At 39.6% G+C, this 22,615-nt stretch overlaps 2 protein-coding genes across 2 annotated transcripts in view; both read left to right on the forward strand.

Moving 5' to 3' along the window:
• LAMA3 (laminin subunit alpha 3) overlaps positions 1-22,615 on the forward strand; it is a 271,677-nt gene that overhangs the window by 179,204 nt on the left and 69,858 nt on the right. The window contains exons 38-40 of the mRNA XM_073631481.1: positions 1,274-1,375; positions 4,667-4,750; positions 10,054-10,284. Of these exons, the coding sequence (XP_073487582.1) occupies positions 1,274-1,375; positions 4,667-4,750; positions 10,054-10,284 (417 nt within the window). The remainder of the gene's footprint in view (positions 1-1,273; positions 1,376-4,666; positions 4,751-10,053; positions 10,285-22,615) is intronic.
• On the forward strand, positions 3,222-3,723 carry LOC141145118 (small ribosomal subunit protein eS12-like). Its single transcript, XM_073631482.1, has one exon. It carries the CDS (start codon positions 3,343-3,345, stop codon positions 3,706-3,708), a length of 366 nt encoding a protein of 121 aa, XP_073487583.1. The 5' UTR covers positions 3,222-3,342; the 3' UTR covers positions 3,709-3,723.

The following is a 22,615-nucleotide window of genomic DNA, read 5'->3' on the forward strand; positions in this document are numbered from 1 at the left end:
TATTAAAGCTCAGCTTGTTTGCTACCCCCCAAACGATACACACTGGAATATTTTTTATGTTTTAAAACCAAATGTTAGTGTCACTTTAACTGCTTCCGGACCAGCCACCGCAGTTATACTGTGGCAGGTTGGCTCCCCTGCACGAGCCATCGTAGCTGTATGTCGGCTCTTTAAGATGCTTTAGCAGGCACGCATGCGTGCTCCTGCAGCGTGTCCCCGGAGCCGATGCGTGGGCGTGATGATCGCCAGGCACCAGCGATCGCTCGTGATAGAGCGAGAACCGGGATCTGTGTGTGTAAACACACAAATCCCGGTTCTCTCAAGGGAGAGGAGACAGATTGTGTGCTCCTACTAAGTAGGAACACTGATTGGTCTCCTGCCCTAGTCAGCCACATCCCCCCCACAGTTAGAACACACCTAGGGAACACAGTAAACCTCTTGATCGCCCCCTAGTGTTAACCCCTTCCCTGCCAGTGACATTTATACAGTAGTTAGTGGCTATTTTTAGCTCTAATCGCTGCATAAATGTCAATGGTCCCAAAAAAGTGTCAAAAGTGTCCAATCTGTCCGCCGCAATCTTGCAGTCACGATAAAAATCACTGATCACCTCCATTACTAGTAAAAAAAAATAAAATAATAATAAAAATGCCATAACTTTATCCCCTATTTTGTAGATGCTATAACTTTTGCGCAAAACAATCAATATACGCTTATTGCGATTTTTTTTTCCAAAAATATGTAGAAGAATACATATCGGCCTAAACTGAGGAAAAACATTTTTTTTGGTATATTTATTGTAGCAAAAAGTACCGAATATTGTGTTTTTTTTTTCAAAATTGTCGCTCTTTTTTTGTTTGTAGCGCAAAAAATACAAATCGCAGGGGTGATCAAATGCCACCAAAAGAAAGCTCTATTTGTGGTGAAAAAGGACATCAATTTTGATTGGGTACAGCGTTGCATGACCGCGCAATTGTCAGTTAAAGCGATGCAGTGCCATATTGCAAAAAAATGGCCTGGTCAGGAAGGGGGCAAATAGTTCTGGGGCTGAAGTTGTTAAGCCTCCATTTTGGCCTGAGATGAGCTTAAAAGTTTATACAGCCTGTTCCATATTGCCGTTTTATATATCATCATAGCCAATGCAATATGAAATTAAGCAGTCTTCCAGAGTTAACACAGCATTGCATTTTTTTCTTATTGTGGAATAAATGAGGCATAGTATAGCCTCTGTTGTAGTTCTTAAAGAAAACTTGCATATCTCTTTCATTATAAATAGATTTCTTCCTATGGCGGCTCTCTGACATATCAGCTGAAGTCCTTTGGCTTACCAAGTGAAGGCATGGTACTTCTAGACAAGCGGCCGGATGTTCTGTTAACAGTAAGTTGATATTTGATTCTATTTTCTATGGAAAGTATGACAAAAACTTGCAAACAAGACATTTGTTGTATCCTGTACATGTAATTATAACATGGAATATGATCTTTATATGAATGCCTTGTGAAAATGGCTTGTGGATTATGAGACAAAAAATGAAATGTGGAGTGCGGTTCAGGTTCTTGTGTTGCTAGATGCCAGGTGTTTGGATCATAGAGCTCTGTTGTTACTTGACAAGTACTGCCAGAAATTGTTATGATTGCCAACATTCCCTACATTCCCAGTAAGCAATATTCTACCATTGTTTCATGGCTGATTAATTCCTTTCAGATGCAATAAACATTTAATAGGTTCCACTGCCCAATGACCATATAGGTCAGTAATACTTGGCAGTATAACAAAATGAGTGTTTTATAACAAACTGACCCAAAGTCCAATGACCAGGTAGGGAGGTAATGTAAAAAGTTTCAAAGCTGAACCAGGGTAATGGGGTGCAGTGTGACAGAGGTGTGCAACTCACAAGACTGATTGAATAGTATTCAAATCCTTTGGCAAGCAAAACAGCTCACATGCACTCGATTGCCAAAAGTAGTGGGACACCCGCTTTTACATGCACATGAAGTGTAATGGCATCCCATTCTTATGCCCCGTACACACGGTCGGATTTTCCAACGGAAAATGTGTGATAGGACCTTGTTGTTGGAAATTCCGACCATGTGTAGGCTCCATCACACATTTTCCATCGGATTTTCCGACACACAAAGTTTGAGAGCAGGCTATAAAATTTTCCGACAACAAAAGCCGTTGACGGAATTTCCGATCGTGTGTACACAAATCAGACGCACAAAGTGCCACGCATGCTCAGAATAAATAAAGAGATGAAAGCTATTGGCTACTGCCCTGTTTTACGTCACCGCGTTCAGAACGATCAGATTTTCCGACAACTTTGTGTGACCGTGTGTATGCAAGACAAGTTTGAGCCAACATCCATCGGAAAAAATCCTAGGATTTTGTTGTCGGAATGTCCGATCAATGTCCGACCGTGTGTACAGGGCATAAGTCTGTAGAGTTCAATTTTGAGTTGCATATAAAAACAGAAAGTGGTCATGGGATTTAGAATGAGATAGGTCACTAAGTAAATACAACTTAAATGCAATTAATGATTTAATACAAATTCCATGATATACAGTACAAAAATACATTAAATGATATGCAAAAATTGTACAAACATATACAGTAAAGTAGTCATCAGAAAATCCATATATGATAAAACTCCACACTTATGGTAATGTTCATAAAGTATCATGGTAAAGTACACAATTGATCTGTGAATGAGCGGATATATCGTAGCATCTATGGAGCTCTACGCTTTTCGTAAATCCTAGTAAGGTTCACTCATCAGGAGTTTGATGCGACAAGAGGTCCATAAATATAAGTAAAAATAATAATCTCATGTAGGTTTATAAAAAAGGGGGAAAGTTGTAATGTATGATTCTCCACCGTAGATGAAGGGGGAAGACAGCCAGGGGAGGAATCAGGACATCAGGTGCAATTCATAAAGGGTATGAACACATATGGACCAAACAATTCTAAAAGAAAAATGTCTATTAAGTATATAACGTGACAGAGTATTGATAAAGTAGGTCTCATAAATTGTGTTCAGTTAATTTCAAGAGAATCATCAAAATAAAAGATGAAAATATGGAGTGAACACCTGTGTAGCCAATAAATGAAGATAAATTGGAAAGTAAAAAGAAAAAAGACGCAAGTGCCAAAACATCATAGTGAATAAAAGGACAAGCAAAAGTGAAAAAAAAATTTAAAAAATATATGACAGGAGTGAAAAACCACCTATCAGGGTAATATCTGTGATTGGCTCTTTCCTTCATGCTGAGCAGGTTGGCGGAGTAACGCCGAGCATCCATTAGACATCGAGGATAGCCGAGGAAGGCATTTCTGCTGGAGGTGTAATGGATATTAACACCGCTCTCCAAGAAGTGCTCAAAACCGCACTTATACACGATGGCCTGGCTCGTGGGATTCGTGAAGCTGCCAAGGCTCTTGACAAGCGCCAAGCCCATCTTTGTGTACTGGCTTCCAACTGCGATGAACCAATGTACGTGAAGCTGGTTGAGGCACTTTGTGCTGAACATCAAATCAATCTGATCAAGGTTGACGACAGCAAAAAGCTTGGTGAATGGGTCGGCCTTTGTAAAATCGACAGGGAAGGAAAGCCTCGCAAAGTGGTTGGTTGCAGTTGTGTTGTTGTCAAGGACTATGGCAAGGAGTCCCAGGCCAAAGATGTCATTGAAGAATATTTCAAGTCCAAGAAATGAACATCTAAATAAAAAGTTTGACTTGAAAAAAAAAAAAAAAAAAAATATCTGTGATTGATTGCGAGTGTTGAGTATGGGTCCCGATAACCACCATCAGAAAGGACAGTTTCCAGAGTGAGGTCCCGGTGGGCCAATATTGAGTTGGCCCACCCTTTGCAGCTAAACCAGCTTCAACTGTTAAGGGAGGACTCTGTGCAGGGCAGTCAAGTTCCTCCACCCCAAACTCGCTCATCCATGTCTTTATGGACCTTGTTTGTGCACTGGTGCTCAGTCATGTTGGGGCAGGAAGGGGCCATCCCCAAACTGTTCCCACAAAGTTGGGAGCATGAAATTTTCCAAATGTCTTGGTATGCTGACACCTTGCTGACACCTTAAGAGTTCCTTTCATTGGAACCAAGGGGCCAAGCCCAACTCCTGAATAACAACCCCTCACCATAATCCCCCCTCCACCAAACGATTTGGACCAGTGCACAAAGCATGGTCCATAAAGAAATGGATGGGCGAATTTGATGTGGAGGAACTTGACTGGCCTGCACAGGGTCCTGACCTCACACCTTTGGGATAAATTAGAGCATAGACTGTGACCCAGGCCTTCTCATCCAACATCATGGCCTGACCTCACAAATAGGCTTCTGGAAGCATGGTCAAACATTCCCATAGACACACTCCTAAACCTTGTGGACAGCCTTCCCAGAAGAGTTGAAGCTGTTATAGATGCAAAGGGTGAGCCAACTCAATATTGAACCCTATGGACTAAGACTGGGATGCCATTAAAGTTCATGTGTGTGTAAAATCAGGTGTCCCAGTTCTTTTGATAATATAGTGTATATATGTTTTAGCTGTGTAAGGTATGTAGGTGTATGGACATCTTCTAGTCCATTGATTTCTGTTGTCTAATAGGAGATCATTTTAGTGTTTCACACAATCAGCTATTTTTATTGCATCTTTTTTCATGTAGGGTAGACAAATGACTGTTGTTTATGTGGATCCCAACAATCCTTTACCAGACATGCAAAACTATGGTCGTGTTCAGCTTGTGGAGGTGAGGTTGCGAGAATTACATTATACTCTGTTAAAAACTATTAATACTTGTGGTTTATGGATACCTGTGGAAATTCCTTCATCTAGGTGTATATAGAACAATAAAGATCCAGATACTCATTCTCCATTTACTATAGCTTACAATATAAATATGGCTTACTTTTTCTTAGTCATTTAAGGTAAGATAGTACTTTATTGTCATTATATACATACAACAAAATTTATAAAGGTAGTCTTTACAACATTACAACCGCAATTTTAAAAAACATTTCTCACCACGGCCAAATATACATACTTTCTAAGACATGCCCACGTAATTGTCCTTAAATGTAGCAAAAATATTAAATATTTTTTAAGAATATATAATGTCATTTATATATAATATAGATTATAGACAATACAGCCCTAAGGAAAAAGCTATACTTCTAGCGATTAGTGTGCATTTTACATGTCCTATATTAGACTTGTGCACAGTGGGAAATTTTGTTTAGTTTCGGTTCATTGTCATTCGTAAAATACATAATTTCATTCTGTTATATTTGTTATGTTACATTAATTCGTTTTTGGATAATTCGTTATTATTCGTAGAGTGTCGATATTCATTATTCTGAATCTCGAATCATGTCAAATTAATTTGTTATATCCACTATAATTTCTTTCGTATTAGTTGAAATTTGATATTTATGTATGTATATATATTCGTGATAATGATTCGTAGTTTGGAAAGTCGTTTATTGTTTATTGAATCTATTAACACACACAATGACAATATCTCTTCTCCTCTGCTCAAATACAATACAACACCCTTCTCACTCAGTTCTCAGGAATGCACTTTGCCAGTAAACCAACCTCCAGCACAAAATTAATCAGCTGATTGGACTGTGAGATTTATTTTGAGTTGACCTTTTGTTTCATTAGATCTTTAACAAATTACCGAATCATGTCGAATTAATTTGTTATATTTGCTATAATTTCTTTCGTATTAGCTCTTCTCTTGAACTTTCATCCATCCTGTTTTTATAAGAACCAAAGAGATTAAAATGAAAATGTTATTTTGTTATTTCAACATAGTTGGCACTCTAAATAAAGCTACTGCTTTGAGTTTTTCTCATAAAATACTGGTATGTATAGGGAGGAATGAATCGGATCAGAGAAAATGGACATAATCAAGACTGCTCATGTTCAGTCATGCTAAAATATCTCCAAATAGTGAGTGATACATAGCTAGCAGATATTCATTGCAAGATCAGTCTTGTAAAGTTGTAAAGTCTCATAGATACTAGAACCTTGATGCTTAACCTGTGGTCCAGGGGCTGCATGCCCTTTGGTACTTATTCTGTGGCCCGTGGGGCCACTGGTAGTCTGTATTTTCATTAGCTAGGTTCTTAGGTCAATAAAGGACATATATTCTTTAGACTGGGTTCTGGTAGTTGTGCTGTGCATTCCTTTACTCTTTCAATGCTTTTTTCATCTTCTGTAATCAACCTTGTTAAAAGAAATATCGAATGTCCACAAGTAATTTTCAGCAATCTTATTCCCTAGTCTTTGACTGTTCTGAACCATGACATCAGTCTCCAACATCTCCTATAGTATCTCTGCATCTTTGACCATTTCCCATAGGAAGTTCACAGTGTCTGATTATTGCCTGTTGCATGTCTGCAATCTCTGACCATCTCCTGTAGGTTGTTCATAGACTTATCATCTCCTGTTGCATCCCTGCACTCTCTGATCATCTCATGTTAAATGTTGACAGTACAATCATCTGCCTTTGCATGTCTGCAGTTTCTGATCATCTCCTTTTTGATGTCTGCAGTCTCTGATCATCTCCTGTAGAATGTCTGTTCTCTCTGACCATCTCCTGTAGGATGTTTGCAGTTTGATCATCTACTATTACATGTCTGCAGTCTCTGATCATCTCCTGTGGGATGTTCACAGTTTGATCATCTCCTTTTGCATGCCTGGAGTATCTGATCATCTCCTGTAGCATGTCTGCAGTCTTTGACCATCTTCTGTAGGATGTTTGCAGTCTGAACATATTTGGTTGCATGTCTGGAGCCTCTGATCATCACTGCACTTAGAGATTTTTCTATAAAGACATTAACCCACACTGCACAAGAGGAAAACAGACATGCAGGCATAATCTGACACCTAGGAAAGAATGAAATTGAGTGCAGTGGACTTTTAAATAGCTGCCGGTTTCAGCTATCATGGACCTGCTCCTATCTCATAAAAACTAAGTGACGGGACAAAATAAAAAAATGCACAATAAAAACTGAAAAACCACAAACCCTCTAAAAATAAATAAATAAAACAAGCAAATTCCCCCCTAAGCAGCTCAATAAATGAAATGAATAGTGGTCCCAGTGGTTGTAATCTACTCATCTCCACTGATACTGACCACCCTCTGAACACTTAGCTTGGTCAAGTGGGGATGAAGTTAAAGGGGAACAGCTCAGGCAAGTAGCTTTAGTGAGAATCTGCCTCATCTTTTCAATATAAACTGCCTTATCTGGTCATGTTTGACTGTTTCCTTATGACAACATTTAAAAACATTAATAAAATTGAAAGAAAGCCAGCCATTTTTTCAGTATAGATTAGACAAAATCTAATCTGCCTGGAATATGGTTTTAAAGTCATAGCTGCACTTTGATGGCATTTCATTGGCTGAGATGACTTCACCTTCACAGGCCCAGGACCAGTATGAGGCCAGCTATTCCAAAGTTAGGTACATGTGCAGTACTGTACAAGCCTTCTCATGAGCATTTTGTAGATTATAATTCATACACCTTCTTAGAATTCTGACATTTTGTAGCTCAGTGGTTATGAAAATGCTTCCTCACACCATTTCAGTAATTATGTGGTTAACCAGGTTAAAAAAAGATTTGTATTAATAAAGTTCAGCCTTTGGCAACTTTTGTAGTTTCAAGCCTGAGCAGAACAAAAGCAGAACAAATCTCCATGGCCAAATGTTGCCAATAAAAATGTATTTCTATACTTGGTAGTACAGTGGAATCAATTCTCTGGATGACATTTTTTGACATAATTAGAACTATGTGTAAATTATTGTAGTAAACATGGTAGTAGCAGTTAGGCTCGGTTCACACTGGGGCGACTTGTCAGGCGACCTAGTCGCCTGACAAGTCGCCTCCCGTTCTGTGCTATGGAACCGTTCTAATCGGAGCGACGCAAGTCGCTCCGACTTAGAAAAAGGTTCCTGTATTACTTTGGGGGCGACTTGGGGCGACTTGCATAGACTTCTATGCAGAAGTCGTCTCGCAAGTCGCCCCGGCAGTCGTTTGCAGGTCGCCTCGCTGAGGCGACCTGCAAGTCGTGCCGCCCATGTGTGAACCGAGCCTTATTATTGCTTTTATAATGTATATTGTCAATGTACATTAATCTTTTTTAGAACTAGATAGGCTTCATGATTTCCCTTCCTTTACAGTTACAGTATTCTGCTCCCTTAGGCCCTCTGTTTTAGTTAAAATCAACATGTTATAAAGAGTAGAGAACTTGACAGCGTTTATAAGTATTACAAACATCAGATCAGTATTGGGAATCTGGCCTGATAGCATAACAGGAGGCACTGCACTGCATTTACAGATTTCATTCCTGGTTTCATCACATGCCCAGCACTCACGGAGCTTACATTTTAAGCTTTTTTAGATATTTATTATACTTCCAGGTAAGCCCTTACGAATATGTGAACAGAGCTTAGAACTGTTGAGGAGCACACATTAGTTGGGTCCCGGGTTAGACAAGGTATCATGATGATGTGGTCATAAATACTTTAGGAATGCCATCTTTTGCTGACTGGGGATCTGCACACTAGGACTATTCACAGAAAGGCTTTCAAGATCTGTGCACACCAGAGAAATTACAGACAATCTTGTGGAAATTAGGTAAACAGCAATATCCCAGTCCAATTTTAGTACCACCTGCAATCACTGGGTAAGGACCCAATTTTAATGGGCTTCCCTAGTGGGAGATCATATCAGTATCTGACCATAGGAAGCTCACAGAGTTTTTCATTCTTAGATGAAATCTGTAAGCTACAAGTCTCCAATTGTTCTCTTTCCTGTGCAGTAAAGGGCAATGCCATATTTCATGGTAAACTTGGAGAGCAAATCCTGGTAGCTTAGCGATGGATTTCATGACAAGCATATGCACCAATGTCTATAGCCATCCTGATGCTGGCTGTACACCTGCCAATGCTGTGGCAATTGTGGAAGGTTTTTATTAGCTTTCAATTGCAGAACGAGTTAGCTGGATTTACATATATTTGGCCCATGGGTCCGAAGTCTTTTTAAATTGCTTCACCTTATCATTGATTATCACTGATTATCTTTATTCTTGGACCATAATCCATGAACTCTTATGTTTAACACTTCTCAGGGAGACTGAGGACTTTTTACAATAAAAAAATTAAGCCTGGTACATACTATGAGTTTTTTTCCATTCAACCCAGTCAGAGCCGCTGTACCAATGAGACTGGCTGGCATACATGTGGGTCAAATGTTGGCCGTTTTTTTTTAATCTGCCAATGTCTCCTGACATTCAGCCCGTGTGTACGGGGCTTTAAGCCTGGTACACACTATGAGTTTTTTTCCGTTCAACCCTGAGGGAGCCGCTGTACTAATGATCCAACGTTAGTAAAGCAATCTTCCCCACTGAACTTTTGTGTTCTGACAGGGGGACAGCCCCACTGCCAGAACACTCTGAACAGCGATCCCAGCCATTGGCAAAGAGAGCTTATCAAGAGCCGGTTTGCTGCTTGTTTTTCAGCATGCACGTCCAACAGAAGTCGGCCCGTATGTACGGGACTTTAGTCTCTGTTTACTACGAGAGATCTCAGCCACTGGTTCATTCAGGTTTATTTCAGCAGTCATTTAGCAAGGATGCTGATTGCTTTTTATGACATACAAATAGTTGACTCTAGAAATCTTCCCGTAGAATAGTTATTAAAATGTGCAGCAAGCAAATTCAGTATAAAAAAAATGGGCGGCAAGCAAGTAAACCAGGCACATATCATTATATTTTGTTGACTTTATAGTATTAGCTTATATATATTCAGTATGCTTTTTCTTTACACTAAGATCTGTAGAAGTATCTAGAAGATTATACTTAATGTCTCAAATGATATTTAGGTTGAAAAAAATAATTTTGTCAGGGGAAATATTTATAATATTTATGATGTAATATTTATCATTTATAATATTTCAGTCTAATTTATGTCATATTAAAAACATGGGATGCCATTACATCATTATTGAGCTGACATTATTGTACTGTGCTGTTATAATTCAGGGGAACTTCCGGCATGCAAGCAGCAACAGCTTAGTGTCTCGAGAGGAGCTTATGATGATCTTGTCCAGACTGGAAAGTTTACATATCCGAGCCTTGTATTTCACTGAGACCCAGCGCCTCACCCTTGGAGAGGTTGGCCTTGAGGACATCACCATCTCAGGAAGTGGGCGTGTAGCACACAGTGTAGAGATATGTGCATGCCCTCCCGAATATACAGGTGACTCATGCCAGGTAGGTTTGCTGTCAGTCTCCTTCCTTATCTAACATTATGAGCCAACTTTTAATCAGACACAACAAAGATTTGTCAATGCCAAGTTTTTTTTTCAAACAACAGATTTATGGATGGTGTATGGTACAATCTTTATGCGACAGGTTTATTCTGTACAGGCGCCATGCTTTTTACTCTATACCCTTATTTCACTTCATTATTAGTGTGAAAACCTAATAGGGAAGGACAATAATCCCAAGTAAGCCAGGTCCCCAAGAAAAGTAGTGACTGCTGTGCCACCATAAGCCTTGGGTTGATGGTTACAAAAAATAACTGTTCCAAGGTGTACGTTTTGATAGGTATTCATTTTTAATGAATTGGAGGCATGACATCTGTATTATGTGAAAAACTCTTGTTGTGCTTTTATATATATATATATATATATATATATATATATATATATATATATATATATATATAAAATATATAGTTCACCAATTGAAAGCTGCAGTTTCTTGTATTTTCTTTTTGCAAATCACTTTTACCTTTGCAGCTGGATTTCCTATAGGTGTCCATTAACTGTACCTAAAGTTCTGCAGTTGTGGAGCTAATTTACTCTCTTGTGTTATAATAAATACTGTTCTAACACACATTTCTTTGGATCTGCTGGTAACTTGGAGTTTATGACAATCTACAAGAACATAAGAATACGTATGTACACATACTGTAAATTTACATGTATAAACACAGTAAGCATATAAATCTCTAATAAAAGATGACAGAAAAATCTAGCCAGCAATACTGATGCTCCTTCACGGTCCTTTCAAACTTGTCAGTTTTCCAACAGTAAAATGCATACACTAGTTAGAAATGCAGTGAATTAGTATGTGAGTAGTTTTCTATAGCTGCAGCCTAGGGTTTATGTAACCATGAACCAAGAACCATGTGTAAGTTTTTAAACCCCTAGTGTTATGCCCTGTGCACACGGTCGGATTTTCCGACGGAAAATGTGTGATAGGACCTTGTTGTCGGAAATTCCGACCGTGTGTGGGCTCCATCACACATTTTCTATCGGAATTTCCGACACACAAAGTTTGAGAGCTTGCTGTAAAATTTTCCGACAACAAAATCCGTTGTCGGAAATACCAATCGTGTGTACACAAATCCGACGCACAAAGTGCCACGCATGCTCAGAATAAATTAAGAGACGAAAGCTATTGGCTACTGCCCCGTTTATAGTCCCGACGTACCTGTTTTAGATCACCACGTTTAGAGCGATCGGATTTTCCAACAACTTTGTGTGACCGTGTGTATGCAAGACAAGTTTGAGCCAACATCCGTCGGGAAAAATCCATGGATTTTGTTGTCGGAATGTCCGATCAATGTCCAACTGTGTGTACAGGACATTAGGCCTCTGTCTCACGGACGATCCGTTCAAGTCCGCCTGTCAGTTTTTTAGGCGGACCTGAACGGACGCTCCATAGACCTCTATGGAGCGTCGGATGTCAGCGGTGACATGTCCGCTGACATCCGACCCGCTCCGATCCGAAAAAGTGTGACGGAGGAAAAACCTACTTTTCCATCCATCTGCGGATCATATCGGGTGACGACGGACTCTACGGTCCGTCTTCATCCGATTTCCCATAGGGGAGAGTGGCGCTCTGACAGGTCCGTCCCTGCACACTGTGCAGAGACGGACCTGTCATCCGCCTGCTTAGCGAGGATCAACAGAGCGATCCCCGGCTGAGCAGAGCGGGCTTCGTACATAGACACCTCCGTGTGAAGGAGCCCTTACTGTAGAAAAAAGTGCAAATGTTATTGCCTAATTGTTATATAATAACACTAAAAACTATGTTTCTAGTATAGAGCATGTTATTACAAATTAAATATATGTGTAAAATATGTTTTATTTAATGAGACACAATAAAAATAAATGACAATAAAATAGTATGTTATACTATGTTTATCACATTACTGGCTGTAATGACTGTATACTGCTATGTTATTGAACCTGTTCGAAGATTAAAAACTACATAAAGAATGTAAGAAAAAAAAGTTTACAAATAAATAGTATATAAAAAAAAATATAAATGCAAAAAATAATAGCTAAAGGGAGAAGAGGAGGTTGAAATAAATTATGACTCATTGGGGTAAACTAAGGCCTCATGTACACTGCTGCTGGTAAACGGACATTCAGAGGCAGTTGGCTGCTTTTTTCAGCTGCCCCTGAACTCATCCAATGTTTTCTTATGTGTACATATACACAGGTTTGTTTAATGTCGTTTTTAGGCAGTTGAGTTTAGAGGCCTTTTCTGGAAAGCAAAAAACGCTGAGTTTAGAGGCATTTCAAGAGCCAAACGCTTCTAAACGCGGCTAAACCTGGTAACTCGTGTTTAGCCGCATTTTGTTTACAGGCGTTTTTCATTTTTGGCTATTTTGAAAAAAAAAAAAATATATATTTTTTTTAGAAATGCTTCTAAATGCAAATACGGCTAAACACGGCATGTAAACGTGGCAAAACGGAAGTTTTAAACATGGGTTACTATCTGTTAAGTTAAATCATTCAGGAGTGGTTGTAAAAACGTGTACGTTAAGCCTAGTGGTTAACAATGGGTTAAAAATTAAAAATTGTATTAAAAACTCAAAACCTTTCACATGTGAGGATGGTTTAACTGATGTTATAAAACAGTTATCTCCAAACCGCGGGCTGAATGTAGCCCTTTTTCTTGCTTTTATCCAATCCTCGGGGCACTATTCCTTACTCTGACACCAATAGTGGGGCACAATTCCTCGCACTGACACCACTGATGGGGTATTAGTTCTCCCACTGACACCGTTGATGAGGCACCATTCTGTTCACTGACATCAACAGTGGGGCACCATTTCTCCCACTTGACAGTCCATATTCCTATCACACATGTTCCTGGAATGGGCTATCTAAAGTACCAGATGCTGCAGCGACCACCAGATCCCTAATGGAGCATGCACAACACAATGTATATATTTACCATTTACTGATCTTCAGTCAAGTCCAAATGGTTTTTATTGAAGAAAGATCACATCACAGTGTAGTGCAAAGTTTTGGAGCCGTGCAGGACCCCTTCGTCAGGCATTCCCTCCACTGACACCAAAGATGAGGCACTATTTCTTCTACTGACATCAATGATAGGGCACTGCACTATTCCTCTGACTGACACCAACAATGTGGCCCTATTACTTCTACTAATAGCAATGATGGGGTACTATTCCTCCACCTAATGGACACAGGTGCTATGTCATTTTCTTAATCCCACTGACCACCAAACCTAAGACATTAGGGTTGATTTACTAAAGGCAAATCCACTGTGCACTCCAAGTGTACTTGGAAGTGCAGTCACTGTAGATCTGAGGGGAAGTTCTGAAATGAGGGGAAGTGCTGCTGATTTCTATCATCCAAACATGTACAAGCAAAAAATGCTGTTTTTTTTTTTTCTTGCATGTCCTCCTCAGATCTACAGCTGCTCTATGGTTTGTTAAAGTTTCTATTTTTATTATATAGTGTCAATGAGTTAACTAAACACACAGGATGGAACTGTGGAAATTTTGCAGCAGAACAGTGCCACGTCCCTAATGACAATATAATTAGAGCAAGAACAACAAAAATGGACTTTGTAGACACCAATTATAAAACATACATATTTTATTGTATTAAACATATAGTACAAAAATAGCTTTTAAAAACATTGCAGTAAAAATGCAAGCAGCTAGCTAAACCTCTGTAGTGTAAGTTAAATACAATAGATGCATAACATTAGCGGAGATGAAATCCTGCAGTAAATTGGAATATAGAAGAACAGAATAAGCTCTACATGTTTCGCAATTTGATTGCTTCTTCAGGAGCTATAAAATATTCTACAAAAGAGAGACAAAATTACAAGCAATCAGTAACAATAAACAAACAAGATTTGAAGATAGGATGTCTCCAGTGGTTTGCAGGGAGTGTCAGGAGGTAATCAAAGTTCGCTCCCAGAATTAGCGTGCATGCAGTGATACAGTATATTCAGTATGCAGTATATTCCAATTTACTGCAGGATTTCTTTTTTTTTTTTTTTTTTTTTGAATTGTTTATTTATATGCAGAACCTGGTCCCAGTGGACCAACAAGTTACACAAAACCACATTCATCACAAATCGATACAGAGTGATATAAGTGCAGCAAACATACATTACGTATTGCGGTTTCATATCTCCATTAATCCTGTCATCCATACCTTATATTACAATTTAGAGACCATTGCAATTAAGAATATGTACTTCTTGTTACTCAGTTGGGTTTGTTAAGTATTACTGCCCACTGGTTCGGTTCTCTTTTCTTAAATATAAAAACTAAAAGAGAGAACATATAGAAAAGAATGAGAAAATAGCAAGAGATAAGAGGAGAGAGCGGGGAGGAGGGGGGAAAGAGATGGGGTAGAGATATAGGGATTGGAGGTAGGAGGGGTTAAGAGGGAGTTAAACCCTCTACCCCCCGCAAGCCCGGAGTCTCTCGTGTTCTAAGTTTTCTGGGGGTGATATTTCCGCTGGGGAGTATCAGTGGTGTGATGTGAATTTTGCGGTCATGGGGCTTCATCAGTTCTTCTCAGTGCTTGGCCCTCAGACGAGTAAATAAACATGGTCCACAATTGCCAAGTTTTAGAGAACGTTTCTTCTCTATGTTGTGCCGTCAGAATAAGGTCTTCCATTTGTCTTATTTCCTCCACCCTCCCCAACCACATGTCAATAGTCGGCGGGGTGGGAGATTTCCAACAGAGCGGGATGCAGGCTTTGGCTGCGTCTAGTAGGTGTCGTATCACCGATTTCTTATAAATTTTGTCGGGAGTGTCTGTGGCGTGTAGTAAAAAGAGTGCAGGGTCGTCGGTTATTGTCCTGTCAGTAAAAAGTTGTACCGTTTCTCGCACTACTTTCCAAAAGTGTGCTAATTTGGGGCAAGTCCAAAAGATGTGCAAGAGAGTTCCTTTTTCCCTCAGACACCTCCAGCATTTATCCGATGTTGCAGGAAAAAATTTGTGTAGTAATGCTGGGGTTCTGTACCAATGGGAGAGTATTTTGTAATTTGTTTCTTGGATCTTGGCGCAAATCGAGGACTTGTGCGTGAATCCAAGAATACGTTGCCTCTTTGTGTTGTCAAACCTGCGATCTAGTTCTATTTCCCATTTCAACAGTCCCGGGGGTACAAAGTCTGTGGGAGGGGTATTTATGAGATTATAGGCTATTGATAACGTGTGTGGTAGAGTACCTTCCTCAGTGAGGAGTGATTCCAGAGTTGTGGGGATTCGATCATTCTCTTCGGGTGGGGGTGGGATAGCGTTAAGGAAATGCCTCAACTGGAGAGTTCGCATAAAGTCTAATCGGAATAGGCCGTTGGGGTCACCGAGTTCTCTATGTGTTCTCCAGCGTCCTCCAATGCTATAGTGGGACGCTAAAAGTAGCCCTGCATCGCCTAGTTTTCGGAAGATTCCGTCTTCCAATCCCGGTTTGAACAGAGGGTTGCCTATTATAGGGTATAGAGGTGAATTTTGGGGTGTGAGGGTTTTCTGGGGGATTAGTTGTGAGCATATCCGTGCCGTGTTGCCAATCAGTGGGTGTCGTTTAGTGTCTACTGGTATATCTTGAAAACACCATGGTGTGCCCCTTAATGGAATACTGGTGTGTGATTGTTCTATACGGATCCACATCTTGGTCTCCTGGTGGCGGCACCAGTCTATGAGCCTTCCCAAGTGTACCGCATGATAATATGCACGAATGTTCGGAAGTGCAAGACCTCCTGATTTTTTGGGGAGTACAAGTAATTTGTTAGAGAGCCTTGGTCTCTTCTTTGCCCAGACAAAATCTGTGAAAGCAGATTGTACCTGTTTAAAAAAGATGGATGGGATATGTATGGGAAGTGCCTGCATGAGATATAATATTTTTGGCAATATGGACATTTTCAAAATATTGCAACGGCCTAGCCAAGAATGTAGACCCTTTTGCCAATTAGACAATAACGATTTAATTTTTGATAGCAATGGGGGGAAGTTAAGTTCATATATTTTGGAGAATGTTGCAGGGATAAATGTACCCAAATATTTTAGGGCTTTGTTCGTCCATTTTAGCTTGAAACTAGACTGGAGACCTGCAAGTTGTGCAGATGGAATCCCTATCCCCATCGCTTCCGATTTTGCTAAGTTTATTTTCAGGTTGGAGAGGGTGCCGTAGATGGTAAATTCTTTCAGTAGGTTCGGCAGTGAGATTGCCGGTTTTGATAGTGAAAACATCAAGTCGTCCGCATAGGCGGAGACTTTATGTTGGGCTTGGTTAATATATACTCCGGTTATGTCTGGGTTCAATCTGATGCGACACAGGAAGGGTTCTAGTGAGAGTGCAAAGAGTAGGGGTGAAAGTGGGCAACCCTGGCGTGTACCGTTCGTTATTGTGAAAGCATTTGATGTTACCCTATTAACCCTAACTCTTGCTGACGGTTCAGTGTAAATCGCTGAGATCCAGTTTAGCATATTACTTCCTAGGCCTATATGTCTAAGTGTGGCAACCATGAATGACCAGTTAACCCGGTCAAACGCCTTCTCGGCATCTGTGCTAAGGAAGACCGATGGTGTGTTAGTGGTGGTGGCTTTATAGAGTAAATTCAGGATCTTGGTAGTGTTATCCCTGGCTTCCCTAGATGGGACAAAACCCACTTGGTCAAGATGTATCAGACCAGGTATCTGTTGTTGTAGTCTGGTGGCTAGTATTTTGGTAAACAGTTTTAGGTCTGTGTTCAAGAGGGATATTGGGCGGTAACTCCCGCATTGCGTCGGGTCTTTATCTTCTTTGGGTATCACTGCTATCTGGGCTTGTAGTGTATCATGGTGGAATTTCCTTTACTGCAGGATTTCATCTCCGCTAATGTTATGCATCTATTGTATTTAACTTACACTAGAGAGGTTTAGCTACAGTAGCTGCTTGCATTTTTACTGCAATGTTTTTAACCTATTTTTGTACTATATGTTTAATAAAAAATGTATGTATACTTTATAAATGGTGCCTACAAAGTCCATTTTTGTTATTTTTATTATTTATTTAGGCCTGTCAACTTATTAAGATGTAGATCATTATTAAACTCTGTACCTTGCTCATACTACTTCTTCTTTCCTTTTTTACCAAATAAAAACTTTGGATAAACACAGGAAGTCCCTAGATCGTTGTTAATTTGTCTTTTACGCCTTTCGCAGACGTAATAGCTGACAACGATATACAATCACCTGTACAATCCAATAGGCTAATGATGCACTTGAAAACCCTAATGCTATCAGTGAGGAATAGCAGAACGTGCAGCATGTAATGGCTTGTTTGTACAGAGCCTCTGGTCTAACTGTGCTATGCTAAAAATATGTAGCCCAAAGGAAGCCGTGCCACCTCTGACTGATCCATCACACATACATCCTACTTGTCTGCGGTATTACGCAGGCAGTGATTTACCGTACGAGTGGTCTAGAAATGTCTGACTCTCCCAGGGTGGAGGCGATGTGTTATCAGACACACCTTAGATACGCTACCGTATACTAAACTGCCTGTCAGGCCTTGGGGCCACATATATTTATTACACAATATGACTCATGCTGTGATCTAAGAGGTGGAGCATAACACAGCACCATGTATTCCTATCAGTTAACCTGGATACCTGAGTCAGAATTCTGCAGTATAAGAGGGATGTCACAAGGTGGATGACAGTTTTGTAAGCACAGACTGCACTTTGGAGAATGGGTGCCCACTGACAGGCTGCAGGAGCAGTACAGAAGAACTTTCTATATTTATATATTAATATATATTACTATTTAAATCCTATAAGGAACTGTTCGTAGAATCAGAATCAAGTAGAAGGAGCTTTTCATTTTTCCTAAAAGGAAGATGTTTTGCCTGGCATGCTTTTTGACCAGCCTGGTGCTTTGTGGTGTAGCTGGCATACAGCAGAGATCAGAGTTCCTGCAAGTCCCTCATAGTTTTAATCAACAGCAGAATATCTTGGATGGACATGCGAACAAGGTGAGACATGTATGTATATTTAGCATGTGGTCAAATAATTCCTATGTAGACAAAGGAATCATTTGACGAGGGCAGCTGAAAAGAATGTTTGTTTTATGATGTTTGAATCCCTTGTTTTTATTATTGACTTATATGTACTTTGAAATTATGATGTTTTGCGTATCAACTGATATTGTGCTGGAATAGTTATTTATGATGGAGCAGCATGTATTACATGTACAGTACTGAGACTGAGCCTGATTTTTTTATTACTGCAGACAAATGTAGCTGACAACCTGTATAAGGTGTAGGCTGTATCATTGTATTACCATTTTTTTCTATTTTATTTTCAAATATGTTATTGTGAAACCTAGCACAGGCTTCATAAAGAAAAAAAAAAAGTTTTTTTTTTTTTCATTAATGAATAGTATTCAGGGACATGCAATCATTCCTTCAAATCCTTGGACCAGTTGTACACCCAGAGCTGTTAGTTTATAGCATAAATAATAATTTCCCTTTGGGATTAAATAATAATTTCCCTTTGGGAATATTAAATTATTCTGAATTTTAATCTGAATACAGTCTCATATTAGCCATTCATTCCAAATTGCATTGCATACAGTTGTTTTTGATTATATACTGTATATATATATATATATACATTTTTTTTTCATTTAGAATACAAAAATATATTTTTAGTATACATACAGTCCATACATAAAGCTTACTTCCTAGAATTCATAAAGACTGGTGCAGGCGGATTTTGTGAAAGTGTCTCGCATACATTCCAAAAGTGATGAAGAATGTGCCAAATTCATATACCCGTCTAGAACTTGTACTTGAATTTGGCTCATGCTGCGTCGCATTTAGAATGCATATGAGACACTTTCGCAAAATCTATCTGAGACAGATTTTCTCTCTGTATGGCAAAAGAGAGTTGGTCTTAATTAGCTCCACTTTTTACATTTAGCACATTCATTGTGACACAATGTAAAAGTGGCACATTTTAGAGTTCCCTGAATGTGGTGCACGAGTCGCTGTCAGAACCAAAAGTGTCGCAAATGCTTCATGAACTTGGTGCAATACATTGACAAGAGGGATTAACGCCAGAAAAGTGGCACACTAGATTTGAGCCCCCCCCCCCACACACACACACACACACACTCACAGTTGTTTGTGGCTAGTTGGCCATCATCAGTGCAGTGCATGAAAACCGTGGCTTCTATAAAGAACCACTTGAAGGAGACATTAAAAAGTATATTTGGAATTTGTGATGGAAATGATGACATGTAAATACCATCTTTTGAAAGAAGGCTTTACTGTGCTTCACGGTGGATTAGTGTGGGACTTCAGGTTTCTTTAGTGTAATCTCTTTTTTAGTATTTTGAATAGGCAATACAAGAACAGATCGCATAGAAGAAGTACAGGACATATAAATACAAGTTATTGATTTCAAATTATCACTCATACAGCACTATGTATCTATCATAACTGGGCATTGGTATGGTGGAAGCATTCTTATTGTGCATAAATATTTCCAATATTATCAGTTAGGTATATGTAAAAATAATTTGCAACATTCTCCTTAATCCTCGATATTGCTAGTATTGCTTTAGTTAATCGGCCTTCTCTTTTTGGCTGCCTTGAGCTTACCTGACCATGACCTGTCTGGTTGTACTAATAAATGTTTTACAGTAGTGTTTTTTTAAGGATCATTTCCTCTACAGTGAAGATTACAATGAGTTGTGACTCATCTACTAACATTCATTATTATTAGGTTTGAATTGAAAAGCAAACACATTCATTTATGTTGCACTGATTAGATTTTTGTGCCATATTTCATACTTGTGTACTATACCAACTGCAAAACAGGTGTTGTGGGGCCTGTTTAATACTATATGGAAAAGGGCAATAAACTGGTGCTACCCATGACAACCAATCAGATTTCAGCGTTTGTCTCAAGGGCAATACCATCACTGACAACGCAGCAATTATCCTTCATCATTCTGATTGTTGTAAACGGCAAAATGGTGAAATCTGATTGGTGGAGGTGGAGTACTGCAGTTGGCATATCATTACTGTTTGTTCTTGGTAAACAAATCAGCATGTCTTTATTTGTGAGAATTTAAGTGGATTACAAAGATTTCCTGATGAGTACAGTGAAATGTTTATATGGTTGTGTTCCCACAGGAACTTGTAATTACATAATAAATCAGCTACTTAATAATCCTCTATTTTATTAGTAATAATGAATGCAACAATACGTTTGTCAGGGCCTGTAGATCTCATGAACAGCCAAAGATCTGTATGTGCTCTGCATGTGAGTGCTTGTTCTCAGGATAGCTTCAGTCATTTTTTTCTACGTTCTTTCATTAAAACAATGCACCTGGGGTCTTACTGTACAACGCCTCGAGATGCCTTAACCTGCTGCAAATGAGCTCATGTTCAAGGCTCTATACTGTTTGCTGACTTCAAAATAAATTACAATCGAATTGTAGAGTTGCTGTACCTCAAAAGAAAAATGTGGTCTGCTAATGGTATTTTGATTGTGATTTATTTGCTTTAAAGATAAATAGTATTACAACAACTTAAGCTATTATTATTTAAAAGTTGTTGATCCACTTCCATATATATTTCTGATTGGATGGATTTGAGCGCTATAATTGATTGGCGGCAGTTTAAATGAATGAATATGTTTTACTTGGAGCTTTTTTGTAATCAGAATGATATGATTGAGAACAACAGAGAAGTAACAGAGAAGGAGCATCAGTAAAGCAAAGCAAAGAAATTCCAAATAAGCTTGAGCCATTAATAAGCCCTGATTCGATTTTGGATGCGTTTCAGAAGGCATTGAATTGCATGTTACTGTAAGTGAGATAACATTGCTTTCCATTGAGATCATTCACACATGCATTCGAAACATGATGCAATTTCCAGAAGGGTCTGTTGCAATGCGATGTGATACGTTTTATAGCCCCAAAGATTTGAATGGAAACTGAAGTCAAAACTCATAAGTGATCAAAAGGATGGCAATTTCAGTGCGTTTTCTTGGACAATGTCCTGTATTTGTGAAGTCCTTTCTCTCTCTAGAGAGAGAGCGAGAGAACAAAAATCACAGCAGTGTCCAATCGCATCAAAATCGCAACAGAATCACACTGCAACTGCCCCTTGAAAACGCCTAGAAATCGCACTGCATCAGTGTGAACCAGGGCTAAAGATCAAAGGAATTAAAGTCAGTCTGCACTTTTCTAATCAGGATCCCACTTACGCCAGAGTCTGCATCATAATCCACCCTTACATCAGCATACCCCCTTACAAAAGAGTCCTCCTTACATTGTAGCAGCACAGCAGGAGGTGGTGCAGGTCTGGACAGAGGAAGTTCCATTCTCCTGCAAATGCTCGGGCAAGCACTTGCTAGTGGAACTCTGTTGGCCTACAATGAGATCTGTGTATGAGCACAATGGGCCCACACAGAGGATACGCCACTGATATTAACTGCAAGCTAGAAAAAAATCTTGTAGAGGGACACATTTGGCCTGGGGTGCCTTAGTTCGGAGGCCCCTGGTTTGTAAGGATAGAACAAAAATGGAGAGCAGCTCATTAACCACTTCCAGACCGCCACACACCGATATATTCACGCTAATATATCCTTAATTTGAAGGGGGATATCGTTGTTATGGTAGCAACTAGCTGCCATAACCCTGGTATCCTCTTGTTCGGCCGGTGGTCCAGTTTCCGATAATAGTGGTATCTGTGGCGGATTCTCCCTGCGAGTTCACTTTTATTGGCGGTGGGAGAGGGCCCCCCTCCCGCAGCGCTTCGGTGTCCTCGCTTAACGGAGCCGTCGGCAGCGGTGGAGGCGACCGGATCTTCACCCTTGCTGGGCATGGAGACGAGTGAGGGGAAGATGGCCCCCATCCGTGCCCATAACAGTGCAGGGCAGAAGCGACATCAAAACGTCACTCCCGTTCATAGCTCTAAAAGGGCCATTTGTTTTTTAAATGACAATTTTTAAAAAAAATTTTTTATTGAATTTAGGTGTAAATATGAAATCTGAGGAATTTTTGACCCCAAACCACAATTGTGCGATATCGCCGCGATCGGTAGAGCGAGAGCAATAATTCTAGCCCTAGACCTCCTCTGTAACTTAAAACATGCAACCTGTAGAATTTTTTAACGTTGCCTATGGAGATTTTAAGGGTAAAAGTTTGTCGCCATTCCATGAGCGGGCGCAATTTTGAAGCGTGACGTGTTGAGTATCAATTTACTCGGCGTAACATTATCTTTCACAATATAAAAAAAATTAGGCTAACTTTAA

The sequence above is a fragment of the Aquarana catesbeiana genome, linkage group LG05, assembly GCF_042186555.1.
Source record: "Aquarana catesbeiana isolate 2022-GZ linkage group LG05, ASM4218655v1, whole genome shotgun sequence".
Taxonomy (NCBI): domain Eukaryota; kingdom Metazoa; phylum Chordata; class Amphibia; order Anura; family Ranidae; genus Aquarana; species Aquarana catesbeiana.